This window comes from Cryptomeria japonica, chromosome 4, assembly GCF_030272615.1.
Source record: "Cryptomeria japonica chromosome 4, Sugi_1.0, whole genome shotgun sequence".
Lineage (NCBI taxonomy): Eukaryota > Viridiplantae > Streptophyta > Pinopsida > Cupressales > Cupressaceae > Cryptomeria > Cryptomeria japonica.
The window spans coordinates 747,624,281-747,643,997 of record NC_081408.1 but is presented as its reverse complement, the minus strand read 5'-3'; the positions used below and the strand labels follow the sequence as shown (position 1 = coordinate 747,643,997).

Genomic DNA, 19,717 nt, shown 5'->3' with positions numbered 1-19,717 from the left:
AATACCCAAGAGTGACAACAAACTTAATTTGGACAATTACTACATTGTCGAATAACCAATATTATCAAACATAACAATAGGCATTGTACACCGACTACAATATTCTTTGGTAACATGGCAACAATTTAGTTGGTTGTTTTCTCTCTCTCCATGCTCCATCCACTTATTGGTGTATTCCTCAATTCTGTGATGTAATGTCCCTTCTTGGGATACTCCTAATTTTTGCCCTAAAACAATGGTTCCAAATTAAGATGACAATTGCAATATATTTATAAATATAATTTTATCAAAAATGAAGAAATTTTACTATAATATTGAACTTATAATTCTATGAATAATTCAAAAGATAATACTTATCTTGATTTTCTGCAATAATTCTCCTTCAAACTGTCTTGTCAATCTTGTCAACGATCAATAATACTCAAATCAGCAAATCATAGCACAATACTCAATTGATCAAGTCGTGAATTCTCTGTAGTGTTGGTGTTTGTTTTATCATCTACCAAACATTAGGATAGGATACCCGAAGGAGGTATCCTATCCTCTCCTGAAAAATCACTACTGATTCCAAGGTCTATATGTGCGAACAAGCGACTTTAGTGGAATAGCTTCTTGGGTAGTGTATGCTGAAATTTCAAGGGGGACTTACATTTAACAAGTATCCTGAACTGCTGGACTTAGATGGATTTAGCAATTTTAGGCTCTTCTTTTTTTGGGGGGATTTTCTGGGATTTAGACTTTCGAAAGAAAAGGAAAAAAGGATAGGGTTAAGAAGGCTAATCTAATCCTACGAACTCTGGAGACGGTATCAATTGGATGTTCTCGAGAAACCAAACCTTGCTTCGCCACACTAGGGACAACTACACAAGGCCGATGCAATCTTCAATGGGTTGTGCTTATGATCGAGATGTTGGGATGCACAAGGGATAGGCTCAGACTAACTTTGCACGGTAAAATGGAAATCATCCATTTACCAAAGTATGAGCGGAGATACACCATCAATTGACACTTATCAAATCCTTCATTCAAATTAACAACAATGAAAGCAAATCTAGATTAATTTTAACTAGGTGTTGAGGAAATTGAAACCATGCAAATCATTCAAATAATAGAGATTACAAAGCAACGCACATGCAATATATTATCTGGAAATGACCTTAAGCAACAATACATCAAAAACCTCACACTCTCCAAATGAGAGGAGGTAGCCTTATATAGTTTTCAAAAATTAATGAATGGCCGAGATCAAATAGTGATCAAGGGCCCAGATTGAAAGCTACAAACCCTAATTAGGGTTTCCCAAAACTAACTACCCTCGACCAATGAGAAAATTACATTTGGGACACTTGTCCTTCTTGCTAAATATGAACCATCAAATGAAGATAGAAGGTTGTTGCATTGTGAAGTGTGCCCTTCTAGAAGCTTCTGGATAAGTCAGGTTCATCGAACCTGGACATGCTGACTTGGAGCGATCTGATTGGTTGGAAGATGACGAGGCGCCACCTCAACGTGTTGGATGTCTTCCTTGAATTCTCCAATTTGTGTCAAGAAATCGTCTAAGTATGGAAATTTGATTCCTTCTTGTCGCCATTTGATTTTGCTTGGGAGCTTGTCCTTCTTAATTTCTTCAGGAGATGAAATCCTTCAAGAGGTTGGAAGTTTATTTAACTTTTCCATATTTTCACCAAGTCTGAGAACTTTTCTTTCTTGATGCCTTGAGATTCTTTCAAGTGCCTCGAATTTGGAGAAGAAATCCCTTCGTGAAGTATCTATCATACTTAGCCAGATTTTGGCCTTCTCTATGCTTGGACGAACCTTGCTCGTGGTCCTATCTTCAATTCTGAATTTGGCTTGAAACTCCATTTGTGTTTTCTGTGACGATCCTGCCTTCAACTGCCAATTTATGTTGCGTGGGAGGAGGGTAAAAGCTCTAGATAACCCCTTGCAAATATGAAATGATGGGATCAAGCTGTTCAGACATTTGATGTGATCCTGCCCTCCTTCTTGATACCCTGAAATTTGGAGAAGGATTTCTCCCTGCCTTCCTCATAATTGAGGAAATTGGAATTTTCTCTATAAAACATTTCCCATACTTAGCCAAATTTTGGCTATCTTCATGCCCGGATGAACCTTGCCTGTGAAAATGTCCTCAATCTTTCATTTGGCTTGCCAAATTTTGGCTATCTTCATGCCTGGATGAACCTTGCCTGTGAAAATGTCCTCAATCTTTCGTTTGGCTTGGAACTCCAGTTGCGATCTCTATGATGATCCCACTTCTATTTCCTCTTGTGACCTATAAAACCAAAGGAAAATAAGTTAAAAATCTATCTTGGATTAAATAAAATCGAGGCCGTGAATGGCTAAGTGTTTGGAGATTTTATTTCATTTTCATACTTAGCCATGAGAATGGGATTTTCACATGTCAATTCTCCAACCTTCAAGATAACTATGATCACAATCCAACACCAAGTGTTATAACCCTCTTACTTAGTCAATAAAATGATTTTCCTTCATTATGAATTCGAATAAATCCACTAAAATCATTTTCGATGACTATGAAAAACTCAGAAAATGCACAAATCTGCATCGTAAATTCAACTTCACCTTCGAATAAACGGAAGTAAAGCGGGAAATTTCTCAAAAATACTCAAAAATTCAGGAGAGATTCAATAATTCTTCCTTATATTGGTTGTCTTTCTCCAAAAATCTGTGAAACTTTTGTCAAAAAAAAGTTTATCCAACTTCCAGCAATATCCAAAACTTTCTCCAGATGAACTCCAAATTGAAAGTATTTTACTATGCTCTCCTTAATATTTTCGAACTTCTTGGTGTAGAAATGAAGTTTACAACGAAGTATTTGTAAATAAAGTTAAATCCTCAATCAGAAACCCTTAAAATCTTCCAACTCATGTTTCCAATTTTAACTTCATGCTTTAGGAAAGTGTTGTCATGTTTCCAAATTCGAGAAAAATATCTTCCAAAAGTTTCCAATTTGGCTATAAGTTCGAAATATTTATTAATCTTCCAATATTCTCTTTTAAAACTTTCCATTTTGTATTTAAGTTCGAAATCCTTATCAATCTTCAAATATTCTCTTCCAAAGAACTTTCTATTTTGGTCTCTAAGTTCGAAATCTTGGAGGATTTTCATGACATCACTTGCATTCTAATTGATTTTGTTTGACTTTCATGTGTAGGCGGACTTTTGGAGGCTTACCTTCATCTTCCTCAAACTTGGGCGGACTTTCCTTACCTCTCCAAGGCATGGCGGAGTTTGAGAAGGCCTTCACATGGCCTAGAGCGGAGTTTTGAAGATCTTCTTTGATGCTCTTCCTTTGCATGGCAGAGTTTTAAGGCATCTTTTACAACCTTTGAAGGCCTAGGACGGAGTTCTATCTTCCTCGACATGGCGGACTTTTGCTGGTCTTCAACCAGCATGGCGGACTTTTAGAAGCTCTCTATCATCTCCTTGGATAGGGCGAACTTTGGTGTTACTTCCACCATGGCGGAGTTTGAACTACCTTCTCCTCAAGCGGACTTCTATGGCATCTCCTCATGGCGGACTTTGGAGGGTCTCATGGATAGGGCGGAGTTTAGGTAAGACCCCCATATCTTCTTTCCTCACTCCACAAGTCATAGGGCGGAGTTTAGAGGTGGCACCAAGGAGGGCGGAGTTTTGAGCTTCCTCTTCTTAGTCTTCTTAACCTATGGCGAACTCTTGGTCAACCTCTTTATGGCGGACTTCTAAGACTTCTCTTCAACGTTTGAAGGCCTAGGGCGGAGTTTTAGAGGGTCTCCAACATGGGCGGGCTTTTGACAAAGCATGACCACCACTTGGCATGCTTGGGTGGAGTTTTGATGGCCCTCCCACATGGTATGGCAGAGTTTGGAAGGCTTTCTTCAAGGCAGAGTTTAGGAAGTCTTCAACCAGCATGGCGGACTTTTGGTCTACCTCTATGGCGGACTTTGGAGGATGCCATGACTATCTTCATCATCAAGTTTTGGGCGGAGTTTGGGAGGCCTTAAGAGGCTTACACACCATCATGAGCGGACTTTAAACATCTCTCCAACATGGCGGAGTTTGGAGGTGTTACTTCCATATGGCTATGGCGGAGTTTGAAGGGCTCTCTTGATGAGCTTTCCAACATATGACGGACTTTAGGAGGTGACCCTAAGTCATGGCGGACTTTAGGAGGTTCTCAACGTTAACTTTGTACCTTGGGCGGACTTTAGACAAGGTCCCCACCACTTGACATGCTTGGGCGGACTTTTGGCTATACCCCTATGCACCCCACACACACATGGCAGACTTCTAAGACACCTCCATGCAAGGCGGAGTTTGGTGGCACCCCTTGGTGACCTTCTATCCAAGGGCGGACTTTGGTGTTACCTTTTCCTAGAGCAGGCTTTGGTGAGTCCTCTAGCTTGGGCGGACTTCAGACAAGGCTCCCACATGGCGGACTTCTAGACCTCCCCTCATGGGCTCCTCAAGTTGCATGGCGGACTTCTTTGGAGGCTCCTCTTGGGCGGAGTTTAGAACACATCTCCTATGCCGGACTTTGAATGCATGTCTAGGATGGCAGACTTTGGAAGGTGTTCCCACATGGTCTGGTGGACTTTTGCTGACTTGACTACCAAGGTGGAGTTTAGACTAGGCCCTTGGCGGACTTTAGGCATCTCCTAATATAGGGCGGAGTTTAGAGCTCTCTCTTCAAAGCGGACTTTTGGAGGCTCTCAAGAGGGCGGACTATATATGAAATATAACATTTAAGTATAAGAAAGAGACTTATACTTTAAGTTATATTTCATATATATTGTCAGGATGTTTGAGAGTGGTTTCGGACCTCTGGGACTAATAATACAAAATCTAGATTTTGGAGGATTCTTCAATTTTCCAGACTTAGTCAAATTTCAGGATCAGGATGACATTCCAGACTTAGATGATTTTTCGAGCTGATTATCCTTTGAATGTGCCATGACCCCCTAAAATATAGGAACTTAGCTTTTTGGGTCAAAACTTGAAAATTTTCGATCGCGGTCGAAGCAGGTCAGTGGTATCAGTGCAAACCCTAGGTGCCCATTCCGAAAAAGCAAAAAAAAGCCTAAAATCTAGGGATTTAGCTTTTTAGGTCAAAACTTGAAATTTTTGAGTCCCGGTCAAAGCTGGTCAGTGGTGCAAGTGTAAACCCTAGGTTCGCATCCCGAAAAAGCAAAAAGCCTAAAATCTAGGGATTTAGCTTTTTAAGTCAAAACTTGGAATTTTTGAGTCCCGGTCGAAGCTGGTCAGTGGTGTAAGTGCAAACCCTAGGTCCCCATTCCGAAAAAGCAAAAAGCAGACATCCCTAAAAAATAGGGAAAACTTTCTAAAAATAGCCATATCAGGAACGGGCTAAAAACACCAAAAACGAAACTTCCTAAAAAATAGGAAAAAGCAAAAAAAGCAAACTTTCTAAAAATAGAAAGTTGTCCAAATTCGTCCAAATCAATTGCGATCTTCGTCCTTTGGCCTTTCTAGGCACTTTGACGATATCCAGACTCTGTTATCACTTGGCTTGCAAAAACTAGCTTTCAATCTCTAGCACTTGAACCGTTCAAAACTGAGCAAGGCTTGGCAAAACTGAAGCGAAAGGCCATGGGACACTAACAAAAACCCTAGAAAGCAGGAAAAGAGAGGGTCCCCATTTGCAATGGGGCGATGTGTGGAAAAGGTCACAACATGTAGATACCTTACAAATCTGTTGAGTTAAAAGACCTCGTCCCTAGCTCAATAGTGACAAAACCAAGGACCCTATCCCTAGTTTGTCAAAGGTAGGAAAAGCCATTGTCCCTCCAAACCCTAGCTCACCCCATTTGCCCAGACCTTGTCCCAGTGACAATACCAAGGACCCTGTCCCTGGCTTGTCAAAGGGTAAGAAAAGACCCTGTCCTTCCAAACCTTAGCCCACCCCGTGGACCCAGACCCCATCCAAATTGAAAGTACTAACTAGAATTCGAAACCAATATCTTAATTTATTACTAGATTATTGTTGATTGCTTGATTTCTCTTTATTGTCATTTCTTGAAGGATTGATGAGTGAATGCTTAAATGATACTAAAAGGAATTGATGTTTGAATGGTTCATGTCTTAACAATTGATATTTGAATGATTTGATGTTAGAATGATGAATGGTTGATGCTTGAATAGTTGTTGTTTGAATGATGGATGTTTTTATGATTGATTGCTTGATTGATTCCTTTTTTCCCAATTGATGATTAATGGATGATTGAGTGATTTCCCTTGATAGATTCATGAGTGATGATTTAATGATTGTTGATTTAATGTATTGGTGAGTAATGATTGAATGAATTCTGAATTGATAGAGTGATGATCGAATCCTTGAAATGATCTCTTCTTTATATTTTACTGGTGAAAGAGTCACCACCTTTCACAAGAATTGAGTCACCACCCTTTATTGCTACCTTTTGAAAATAATAAATTATTTTCCAAATCTCTTGGATTCCTTTATTTCTGAGTGTCATTCTGAATTTCTGCTCTAAATTGTTATGATCTGAATTGATACATCTCCAAATGATTTGATGTCCTTTCTATATATTAAAATTGGGATGGAGTCACACTATTTCTACTCTTTGAAAGAGTCCAACTATTCATCCTTAATTGTTGTCTTTTGAAAATAATTATTTATTTTACATTTCCTCAAGTTACTTATGTTTTCCCCCATTCCTTTCCAAGTTGATGATTGATTCATTCCTTTTATACCTTTAATCCTTCAATAATCATAAATTTTTATTTCATGCTCTTTGACCATTCATTAAACTCAATTAAATTTATATTTTATAATTATACTGTATTTTATTTTTATTATTATTTTTTTTCTATTTCAATTTATTATTTTTTTTAAGTTTTTAATTTTTTATTATTATTTACTACTAAATCCTATTTCAAAAGGGGGACATTGCATGTGACGATGTGTTGGCTTCATCTAGGTCGTTATCCTTGTGTCGTTATCTTGGAATAGCAGTGACCACTCTAGTACACAGTTGTTTCTTGTGGCAATTTTTCTTTTATTGTTGGCATCAAGATCTAAAAATTTTATTCTTTCTTGCTGGATGACAACAAGATTCATAACAACTTATTGACTAGAGTTAATCATTGTTACATAGGTTTTGATCTTCTAGTATAAAGAGACTCTTTCGGGTTTAGCAGGCTATTCAGTAGAGAAAGGAGAGAGGGATGAGAGACCTCTACTGAGAAGGGGAAAAAATGAAGACCCCCGAATGTGAAGAGGGGATTCTAATGAGAGGAAGGCTATAAGAAGCCTCACTATGAGGGGAATGATAGGCTACAAGAACTATTGTAGTTCCCTGTAGTTCAATGTTATTTTGTATTGCAAATTGGAAAAACCTTGGCTAAATGATCTTAAAAGACAATGAAATGAACATTTAAATGACGTAATGCAACATTCAATCTAGAATTCACAATTGAAATTTACTTATCAATATTGAATCAAAATGAAAGCAAATTAAATATCATCATTTAGCTATAGAAATAATGGCAAGTAAAGTATAAGTCATGAAAGTTTATATACTACTGCCAAGCAGAAAAGGTGAGATAAGAAATGAGGTATACTTTTTAAATACTGCCATTTTCGAGAGGTGGACAAGAATATCAGCAATTAGAAAAACTCTAGGAAAATATATTTTTTCTCTGTTATAAAAAGAGACCCTATAGGAGACTTATAGATGTAGCCACTTAGGTTAGAAGACATCTAGATGTATTGATCAGCAAGAAACACAGGAAAATTTGTTAGACAGATCCGATACTAGGAGTAAACTGAGAGGGGGGGGGTGAATTAGTTTACCATCAAAAATCAGAACTTAATGCATATCAAAACCATTAAACCAGAGCACAAAAGAACCAACACAATGAAGTATACAACATGAAATCTCAATACACACAACACCAATATTTTGACATGGAAAACCCGGTAGAGGGGAAAATCACGGTGGGAAACCCTACCCACAATCAGATGAATACTCCACAGTAGTATTGTGAACAATTACAATGGGGTATGCACTTGCAGAAAAGCCAACAGGCTAGAGTGCACTACTCGTAACAAAAAGAAGTCTCACCGACTTACAAAAACATCGGACTACAATCTGGAAAGAATGAACTGTGAAAGTAGCATCTCCTAATGCTTGATACAGTTCTGGTTAAGCACAGATGTTTGTCCTACAATACATAAACCTTCACCGAATGATATCACTTGTTCGCACATAAACCTTCCTCTAATAACATAACCATCCATCCCATCGATATTCAAATTACATGAATAAGTCACCTATAAATACAGATCATCAACCTTATTGACAAGGTCGCCTAAACCCTAAACCCATAAACCCATAATAACAAAAATTACATTACATTGTATCACCGGACCAATATTATGATTTACATTACATAGCATGGACCTAAATCAAGTAACCAAACAATTTCAACCGTCGGAAATTCCGCTTAGACCAAAATCCAACATGCTTCACCAACCGATAGAAACCCTTAGTGAAGTAACCTAGAAAGTCTAATCAGATCCAAATGGGACCACCATAACAGTACACCAGCCAATGCAAAGTCACCAAACACTCGAAATATGATCAAGAAGCACCTTCAGCATGATAGAGACCCATTCCATAAGCCAGACCAAGATCGACTGACCAAAACACCAAATATCACTTACCGGTAAAGCTAACTGGGAAAGCTAGAAGCTAGCCTGTACCAATAAATACCAAAAGCGATAACAGCCAAAGTACCAAATCATGAACCAACAGAATATAGCAAGCATATAACCATTCAGAGTAAGGATCCAAAACCGATTCTATACCGGATCAAAATCATAGCCAAAACCAAGATGATCACCAAGACTAACCGGGATAGGTCCAACCGAGATACACTATTGACATCAATGACAACACTTAACCAAATCCAACATATTGCCAACAATCTCCCCCTTTGGCATTGATGGCAACACTGAATGTAAAAAATATCCAAGTGCCGAGGAATGCCAACAATCTCCCTCAAAGATGTGACTGATTTTCACATGAATACCACCTCTCCCCCTTTGACATCAATGGCAAAAGACGGCTATTGAACCAAACAACTGACTACTCCCCCTGAGTAGTAGCATCATCTCATCAACCCAGATCAAAGAAAATATATGATAAGCTTACCGGATTGATGCATTCATGTATCCCTAAATCTCTTATGGAGGGTTGGTAACCCCAAACTAATCTCTGAGATATTCAAAAGTATCTTTAAGCAATGGTTTAGTTAGAATATCTGCAATCTGCTCCTTAGTAGGCACATAAACCAATCTGACTTCCTTTGCTTCCACCTTTTCCTTCAAGAAATTGTACCTTATAGAAATGTGTTTTGATTTGGAATGAGATACCGGATTCTTTGACATATCAATAGCAGCAGTATTATCACAGTGAATAACAATAGGCTCATCATAACTTACCCTTATATCTTTTAACATTTATTTCATCCATAAAATCTGAGTACAGTTGGTAGCAGCAGCTACATATTCCACTTCAGCAGTAGATAATGAAGTACATGATTGTTTCTTGCTAAGCCATGAAACCAACTTCTTCCCAAGAAAGAATTCACCACCGGTAGTGCTCTTCTTGTCATCCATATCTCCTACCCAAACAAAATTTGTATATGCACATAATCTGAAGTCATCATTCTTTGGATACCATAACCCAAGGTCTGTTGTACCTGCCAAATACCTGAATATCCTCTTAACAGCAATATCATGAGTTTCTCTAGGATCTAATTGAAATCTAGAGGCAATACAAACAGCATTCACAATACCAAGTCTAGTATGAGTTAAGTACAGCAATACACCAAACATTGATTTGTATCTACTTGGATTCACTTTAGGGAATTCATCATCCTTTGACAATTTGCAACCGGCTATCATAGGAGTACCGACATGTTTGGAATTCTCAAGTCTAAATTTCTTAAGTAACTCCTTCACATACTTAGTTTGACAAATGAAAATACCTTTATCAGTCTGAGTAATCTGCAAACCTAAGAAAAAATTTATCTCACCAATCATAGACATTTCAAATTCATTCTTCATATCATCAGTAAATTTCATGCATAGACTATCTTCTCCTCCAAAAATGGTATCATCCACAAAGACTTCAATAATCAGTATGTCATTATGCTCAATTTTGTAATATAGGTTACTATCAACATTACCTTTGCTAAAACCAAGCTTAGAAATATATTTGTCCAATCTAGCATACCATACCCTAGGGGTTTGTTTTAGTACACATAAAGCTTTCTTCAATCTGCAAACCATGTCCTTGTCTTCTTATAAAGAAAATCCATCAGGTTGCTCAATGTAGACTTCCTCTTCAAGATCTTCATTCAGAAACGCGCATTTGAAATCCATCTGATATACCTTGTAGTTCTTGTGCAGCATAAGCAAAAAAAAGTCTTACCACTTCAATTCTTGCAACCGGGGCATAAGTCTCACCATAATCAACTCCTTCTTCCTGTGAATAACCTTTGCAAACCAATCTAGCCTTGTTCCTCACAATTTGACCTTCCTCATTCAATTTATTCCTGTAAACCCATTAAGTTCCAATAATGCTCGTCTTTAGGTCTAGGAACAAGTTCCCATGTCTTATTCTTTTCAATCTGATCTATTTTTTCTTCCATTGCTTTTATCCAATTTTCATCTTTACTTGCTTCAATAAATGATTCTGGCTCAATTTGAGAAATCAAACATGCCTCTTCAATAGCTAGCCTTCTCCTAGTCATCACACCTTTGCTTTTATCTCCAATGATTTGATCTTCAGAATGATTTAGTTTCACATACCTATGAGTCTTTGAATTTTCTTGATGTACTAACTCTTTCTGTTGTTCCTCTGTCACAGTTGAGTTTTCTGATGTTATCGAAGTGATAGGTTCACTGTTCTGAGCAACTTCATGCATTACGGGTTCAAGTCTGATAAATTCATCTTCCGGTCCACAGTCATATGATCTGATCTGATTACTACCATGTACATCCACCTTGACATTTATGCTCTCCGTTATCCTATTCAATCTTTTGTTATAACATCTATATGCTTTGCTCTTGGTTAACCCAAAAATATTCCTTCATCACTTCTAGGATCAAATTTTCCCAATGCATCATCTCTTCTAATGTAATATTTACTTCCAAAAATTCTAAAATATCTAACAATAGGAGTATGACCAAACCATAATTCATAAGGAGTCTTACCAATATCACCTTTTATGTGTACTCTGTTGAAAGTGTATACAACTGTATTGACAGCTTCCCTCCAATAAATATCAGACAATTTAGCTTTTGTCATCATAGTCCTTGCCGCATCCAATAAGGTTTTGTTCTTCCTTTCCACCAATCCATTTTGTTGTGGAGTCCTAGGTGCAAAAAGTTGTCTTCTAATTCCATTCTTCTCACAAAAGTTGTTGAATTCACCGGATGTAAACTCACCGCCTTGATATGATCTCAAACACTTTATCTTCAATCCTGTCTCAGTCTCAACTATAGCTTTAAAGATTTTGAATTTCTCAAAAGCCTCAGATTTTTTTCAAAAATGCTACCCACATCATTCTAGAATAATCATCAATAAGTAAGATAAAGTATCTGTCACCTTAAAAACTTTTAGTCCTTGTCGGTCCACACAGATCAGTATGAATAAGATAAAAAATTTCATTAGATTAATCATGTATGCTTCTAAAAGAAGTTTTGACTTGCTTACCCATTTGACATTCTCTACATACCGGATTATGAGGTTTGACATTTTTGGGCAAATCTCTAACAGCCTATGTTGAACTGGTCATCACTATGCAATCAAAATTTAAATGACACATCCTCTTATGCCATAACCAGCTTTCATCAATCTGAGCAATCAAGCAAGCTTTCTCACTGGAGTTCAAATGAAAGATGTTTCCATTGGTCTGAGTTCCAGAAGCTATTTCCAATCCAGATCTATTGATGATCTAACATTTTCCATCCTTGAATTGTAAATGAAATCCTTTATCCACCATCTGACCTACACTTAAAAGATTATGCTTTAAGCCTTCAACATAATAAACATTATCAGCGTTAGTCTTACCATCCAATGATATTGTTCCCTTGCCTTTGATCCTACATGCCTTGTTGTCTCCAAATATGACTAATCCGCCATCAAATTCTTGTAGTGATAGAAATTTTCTCTTGTCACCAGTTATGTGATGTGAGCATCCACTATCTATAACCCATTCATCCTTTTCTTCAATTTTAGCAGCTAAAGCCTTTTCTTCAGTATGAGTTGCTTCAATGATAGGTTCCAAAGAATCATCCTAGATAGCAATAAAAAACCCAGTCCTTACCGGAGGCAACTCCATTACCGGTTCCACTCACAGGTTCATCATCATCACCAGCATAATTTATCCTTATTCCTTTTGAATCTAGGTTTGTTCTGATATTCCAAATTAGGCTTATAACTCTTCACAAATCTTTCATGATTCCTAGCAGCTCTTTCAGGGCATCTAGAAGCAAAATGACCAATTTTATTGCATGAAAAACATTTAAAAGGGACTTTTCCTTCATACTTACTTCCAACTGGTCCCTTAGGAATTCTTCTAGCAATCAAGGCTTCCAGCTCTTCAAGTTCTCTTTCTTCTCTTTCAATGTCCTCCATATTTTTAGCATACATCTCTTTCCAATCTATCTTTTGCTTACCGGAGGCAAATGCTTTAAATGCAGTCTCAGTTTTAGTAGCACTCTGATCTCCAAGTTCCTCAAGCTCAAAAGCAGTCAATTTTCAAAGCAGTGTATCTCTAATAACAGGGGTTCTTGACATTGTCCGAAATTCATTGATTGCAGTAGCCTTCATCTTACAAGTCGGAGGTACAACTCTCAGAACTTTTGACACTATATCATCCTCACTAACCGATCTGCCACAGCATTTGATTCCCGTAACAATCTCATTTACTCTGTCCATGAGATAACTTATCTTCTCATCTTCTTCCATCTTCAAAGTTTCATACCTTACCCGGAAACCTTCAAATTTTGCAATTTTCACAGCCTAGTCACCTTCATAAAGAGTTTCAAGCTTTGTCCAGATCAGCTTTGCATTCTCCAACTCTACGACATTCAATAGCTTTTCATTAGATAGGGCGCTTAGCAATGCTTCTTTAGCTCTGACATCATTTTCAGCCTTCTTCTGTTCATCAATAGGTGTCAATGTTCCAGAATTAGGATCATGAGATATATACCCTTTCTCCACTATCTCCCAAACTTCACCTCCAAGACATCTGAGATGAAACTTCATTCGCCTTTTCCATATTTTGTAATTTGTGCCATCAAATCTGGGACTCTCCTTCCGATAGGGATTGAATGTAGAACTAGATGCAGTTGCCATCAGATCTCCTCAAGCGGTTAAGCTTCTGCAAAGAGGACCTCGCTCTGATACCAATTGTTAGACAAATCTGATACCAGGAGTAAACTGAGAGGGGGGGGTGAATCAATTTACCATCAGAAATCAAAACTTAATGCATATCAAAACCATTAAACCGGAGCACAAAAGAACCAACACAATGAAGTATACAACATGAAAGCTCAGTACACACAACACCAATATTTGACATGGAAAACCTGGTAAAGGGAAAAACCTCAGTGGGAAACCCTACCAACAATCAGATGAATACTCTGCATTAGTATTGTTAACAATTACAATGGGGTCTACACTTGCAGAAACGCCAACAGCCTAGAGCACACTGCTCGTCACAAAAAGAAGTCTCACTAACTTACAAAAACATCGGACTACAATCCGGAAAGAATGAACTGTGAAAGTAGCATCTCCTAATGCTCGATACAGTTCCGGTTAAGCACAGATGTCTGCCCTACAATACAAAAACCTTCACCGAATGATATATCACTTGTTCGCACATAAACCTTCCTCTGATAACATAACCATCCATCTCATCGATATTCAAATTACATGAATAAGTCACCTATAAATACAGATCATCAACCTTATTGACAAAGTCGGCTAAACCCAAATACCCATAATAACAAAAATTACATTACACGGTATCACTAGACCAATATTATGATTTACATTACATAGCATGGACCTAAATCAAGTAACCAAACAATTCCATCCACCGGAAATTCCGCTAAGACCAAAATCCAACACGCTTCACCAACCGGTAGAAACCCTTAGTGAAGTAACACAAAAATTCTAACCAGATCCAAATAGGACCACCATAACAGCACGTCAACCAATGCAAAGTCACCAAACACTCGGAATATGATCAAGAAGCACCTTCAGCATGATAGAAACCAATTCCATAAGCCGGACCAAGATCGACTGACCAAAACACCAAATATCACTTACCAGTAAAGCTACCCGGGAAAGCTAGAAGCTAGCCGTTACAAGTAAATACCAAAAGCGATAACAGCCAAAGCACCAAATCATGAACCAACAGAATATAGCAAGCATATAACCATCCAGAGTAAGAATACAAAACCGATTCCAGAGGTCTGATCATACCGGATCAGAATCGTAGCCAAAACCAAGATGATCACCAAGACTAACCAAGATAGGTCCAACCAGGATACAGTGTTGACATCAATGACAACACTTAACCAAATCCAGCACATTGCCAACAACAACATCCCTAGGATGAGCAACAGATGTCTCCAGGCTTTCCCTGAATTTTGGGGACTTGATACGATGTAGGCACATTCCTGCACTTCTCTGAATGCATATTCTGGCTATGCTGATTTTATAAACAGTACACCATTTCATGCATCAAGAACAGATTATGCTGTTGCAAGAACTGCTTAGAGTGTGCATCATTCACAATTGCAGATGTTAAATATGTTACTGCAACTTGCTTGCTTGGATATCCACATTAGAAGAATTGATTTGCTGGTGACAGACCAACACTGATTGTCTCTGCTTCGCATAAATCCTCCAATGTCCAAACCACTGGCATGTCGTTACTTTATCATTGAATAGTTGAAGAAGTCTGATGCTTACATGGTTCGTGTCCTATCTAGGACATTCACAATAAATAGAAGAAACTATCCCTCTGCTACTAAGGCTCTGATTGCAAAATAGTCAAATAGCTTTAACAGATTAAATTTTAGTTCAGTCACTTTTGATAAAACTGAAGCCTGTCGAAGAAAACCTTCCCCACGCAATCTCTCATCCCCTTTTATGTTTATGATTCAATTTTTGTAGTTTTATGTCTTTTTACAGACCACGTATAGGTCACACCAACCTTTATCTTGAGGCAGTCCCCATTAGAATACTCATCTGACCAGTAAACTAAATCACCAAATATAGACAGACATACAACTGGGAGGATGAAGAAAGAGAATTTTTACATGGCATGTTACTGGTTACGTGTTTGCATATTTAAGCTAGCAGTGAACCATTATTTGCTGAAAAAACCTTGAGAAAGAATAAATGGGATATTCACGGTAGCCTCAGATGAATTAGTATATGGAACTTTGTAGCTAACATTTCTATACAGTTGTCCAGCAGATTATGGTCTAGTGGTAAGGTGGAGCAATGCCATGATAATAGCACCACTGCGCATACTTCCCATGTTAAAATAGTTATAATAATGTCGGCCAAAAACCTGGAGATAAGATTGGGTGCATGTTTCAAGCAGATTTTGGCAGAATAGATAACCCTGAGATGAAAATTCTTAGCTGAATGGCAATCTAAGCTTTGTAGTGCACCACTTAGTGGGCGAGTGGCTACCAGCAAATTCGGCAGAATGCCTACACTTAAGACAGGACATCATAGCCTGGAGGTATTATAAATTTACAAGCTTAATAACGCACCCCTCAGTGGGTGCGAGTGAGTTTACCAATTTACTGAGGAAAAATACATTTTTATATAGTTATTGGTCTGTTTCCTCTTTTACCAAATATCCATCATAGATTTCACAGGCCTAAAAGAAAGAGGTAATTGGAAACCACCAATAATTCAATGGCATCCATGTTTGGAACAAGTTCTAATATAAACATCACTTCAAATGGGGCATGTCTTGTATAGTTTGTAGAAGATAAATACGGCAGATTCAAATTATCCGTTCCACCAAAAAGTTCTCCTTTCTGGATGATAACTCGATCGTAAAATCAAGGTACGAATGAAACATTGTCCAAGCAGTAAGAGTGTGACCTAGGTTCAAATCCCCATCTACGATAAGATGGTAAACAACTCCATAGGACAAATAAATTTTTTGGTGTAGTGTAAGTTCAAAACTTGGGAGTACATTCAAGCGTAATCCCAGCCCATATTAAAAAGCATCTAAGATCGACCTAAGGAATAAAACTGAAACTAAAAATACGATACCTACGTTTTCATATTGAACTAGCTTCCAGTAATCTTTAGGACAACCAAATTAAAAAAAAACTTGCAGAGGGTTTTGTAAATGAGCTAGCAAGCTGAGTGGTCTTGATTGTAATTAAGAATGCTTGAGCATGAGAAGAACTGGACAGACGAGATGAGCATTAGATGGACCCTTCATACTTCTGAGAAATGACTTTTGTCCACAATTAATGGTGAAATATGGATCAATATAAATACCTTCGAAACTATACAGTCGAATTCTGCATTATTAAATTGTCCCTATTTCAAAGGAAAAAAAAATGCCAACCTGACGAGCCAGTGTTCTGAAAGCCTTTTTGATATCAGCAGAAGTGGCACCTTTGGCCAATCCCAATACCGTGTAATGTTCCTGCTGGCCCCCTATCCCATTTGAATTTCTACCTGTTCTCTTCCTGTTATATGCACCCTTTCCACTATACTCGCCACCAAAATGGCCTGCTCTGCAAATAGGGCTCCTGTACATGCTCCATTGGTGTAAAAGATAACAAGAATTCCTGCGATTCAACTGTGTCGGCCCATATCCATTAGCAATCCTCAAAGCGTTAAAATCAGGGAGTTTCAACATCTCTAATTATTTGTTCCTGAAAACTTAGACTTCGACAATGTTAAATATCCCCATGGCGTGAATGCAACTTATGTAGTGTGGTGACATGAGAAGAGGGATTTACAGCAAAACCATCTGTCCCCAGGACTGGGGAAGGTTTGAAAGCTTTTTCTGATGGAAGAAACATTTTGAGCCGTAAGTGGACGGAATCTAGCTAGAAGATTTTTTAAGCACAAACAATTTTTTGTTTTTTTTTAATTGGGTAATAAATGAATTTAAGAGAGGACAATAGAATAGAAAAATTCATGTGGTCAAGGGTGGGATAGATTGGAGAAGCATAATGTACGCTCTTTCATTTTAGTTCTTATTATTTGGGATTTTGTTTTATCATTATTTGCGACTTTGTAGAGGGGGAAAGTGAATTAGTGAACCATTCTCAAGAGGCGGATAACAATTTTTGGGGAACTTACTAATCAGCCACTCTATTCATGATACGCACAAAGTTGTTAGGTATCTTGTAGATAACATAGGATGGGTCACAAAGATTTTCTAAGGACCTCTGTCAACTCTTTGTTTGAGAACGCATGTGCGGATCGTGGATGACAACGTGGCGAACTGGTGTCATGTACAAAGTACGAAGTTTCGTATAGAAAACACAATGCGACGAATGTGTGTTTCTTATGTGTTTTAAATGTGGTAATGTAACAAAAAGTAAAACGACTACAACTATTAAAATGAAAGAATGAAAGGAAGGAAAGAGATGGTCTCACAATCGGTCCATGAATGAAGCTTCTAGCAATAGACTCCTCCTAGCAACCTATGCACAAGCTAGAAAAGAAAATGTCGGGGTTGTCTTTTAGAGGTTTGCCATAGTCAAACCCTCATTTTGGTGTTTCCACCTCCATAGACAACCAAGATAGATTGATAGATAAACAAGACAAAAAGTAAGTGCAATAATAAATATGCTAGTGGAGATAAAAGTGAGAAGAGAAAAATTCCCCTTCCACACCCAAAGCGGAGAGCTTGTCGGATGAAGAAGAAGAAGTACGAAGTCCTCCTTAAAGTACGAAAATGGTGATGGTCTCAAGCACAAACTTTGGAACATGAGAGAGCAAAGATGCACCAAAGAGAGCCAAGAGTGTTGGAGATTGATATGAGAGCTTCGATTCGAATGTTAGAGAGCTAGAGAGAGTGCATAGAGTGAATCTAGAAAGAAAAATGAAGCTCCCAAGGCAAGATATGAAGCTTGGGAACAAAACCAACGTCGGTGGATGCAGGAAGAGGCGTAATGCTTCAATGGCCACCTTTGGACTACAAAATTCATGGGACGCTAGTGTGGTGTGTGAATGTCTCTATGGTGCACAGGCGTCCACGAGTCAACCAATTAGCAGAGTTGGGAAAAGGACAAAACAAAGGGTGGCAAGGCAAGCCAAATGGACAAAAGGAAGAGATGAAAGAATTCTCCAATCAGCATAAAGCGAAGGCACTTATGTAGCATGGAATTGCACAGGATGCAATTGACAACATTACAAACTTACAATTCTAGGCTATTATTTTATCGCACTCATACACTTCCATATAATCTAATCTACCACTCTAACATGGCATTTTATATTGTTTGTAGTCATTTTCGTTTTATTTTATCAATTTATTCACCTTTGATAAAATTGCAAATATCGGATCTTTTTCTTAAACAAGGTGGCTACTGCAATTTTAATTTTTTTAAATGTAAAGTTTTGTATTCTAATATTGATAGTTTTAGGATTTGGTTGTTATCTATCAACAAAGATACTAATGTTTGAATTTCAATAGATACCCCTAATCTATTGATTGCATAGGATATGTTATAGTCAATTGTGGCTCAAATAATGCTTAATTGACTCATTTATAAGATCCTATATATAATTAATATGTGTTAAGTCGATCTTATGGAAATTAAGGTGCTATTATTTCCTTAAAATATCCATATATAAGAGGTAGTGGGTAGTTGTTAAGCATTGTATTGAAATTTCTATTCTTATTAAGGCTTTTGAAGGTCGTCCCTCATAATGTATTTTATTTTTTATTATTTTCTCCTCTTGTGCAAGTAATTTCATTACAACTAGTATTGGATCATGATCTTAACACTTTGAAGGTAAGAAAGAAGACATTTTTTTTCAATTTAGGAGGTTGTATTATCAATTGTACTATCTCTCACCATGCTAAATTTTCTCTAAATCTAAAGGGTTGATCAAGGACACATTGAAGCAAGTAAATTAGGAGATTTGAGATAATATAAAACATATTTAAGGAGATATTAAACAAAATTAGGATTTTCTTATGATAATCCAAGTGAAATGTTGTAACATTAATTGATCTTTAGTGCTTACAAATTCATTGAATAGTGATAAAACATGTATGGAAATGAAAATAATAGTGCCACAATAAAACATGCAAACCACAAGAATGTCAATATACATAGAGAAAAACATTTTGTGTGAAAAAATCCACTGCCAAAGAGAGTACATTAGTATAATTTTCCCCTTTGGTCCAACAACATAACATGTAAAACCATATAAACTACTATGGCATGCCTTTAATATATTGGCAAATGCAATCCAATAAATTATAAATGGTTTCCGATACAATAAACTTAAATACTGTGTCAAGTGGTCAACATGTAAAAAAGATCTCATGACATGTGTTCAAGAGTTACAAACATCTTTTTAGACCTTTCTCATGAACTTGGTCATCCAACTTCACT

General features: G+C 37.5%; 1 protein-coding gene across 2 annotated transcripts in view; it reads right to left on the bottom strand.

Annotated features, from left to right (window-relative positions):
* LOC131076690 (uncharacterized) overlaps nt 1–17,204 on the bottom strand; it is an 80,541-nt gene extending 63,337 nt beyond the window's left edge. Inside the window, exon 1 of one of the 2 annotated variants that reach the window (XM_058013993.2) lies at nt 16,699–17,204. In XM_058013993.2, the coding sequence (XP_057869976.1) occupies nt 16,699–16,995 (297 nt within the window). In that variant the 5' untranslated portion in view covers nt 16,996–17,204. The remainder of the gene's footprint in view (nt 1–16,698) is intronic. The other variant, XM_058013994.2, reaches the window with a different exon arrangement.
* Between the last annotated feature and the right edge of the window lie 2,513 nt (nt 17,205–19,717).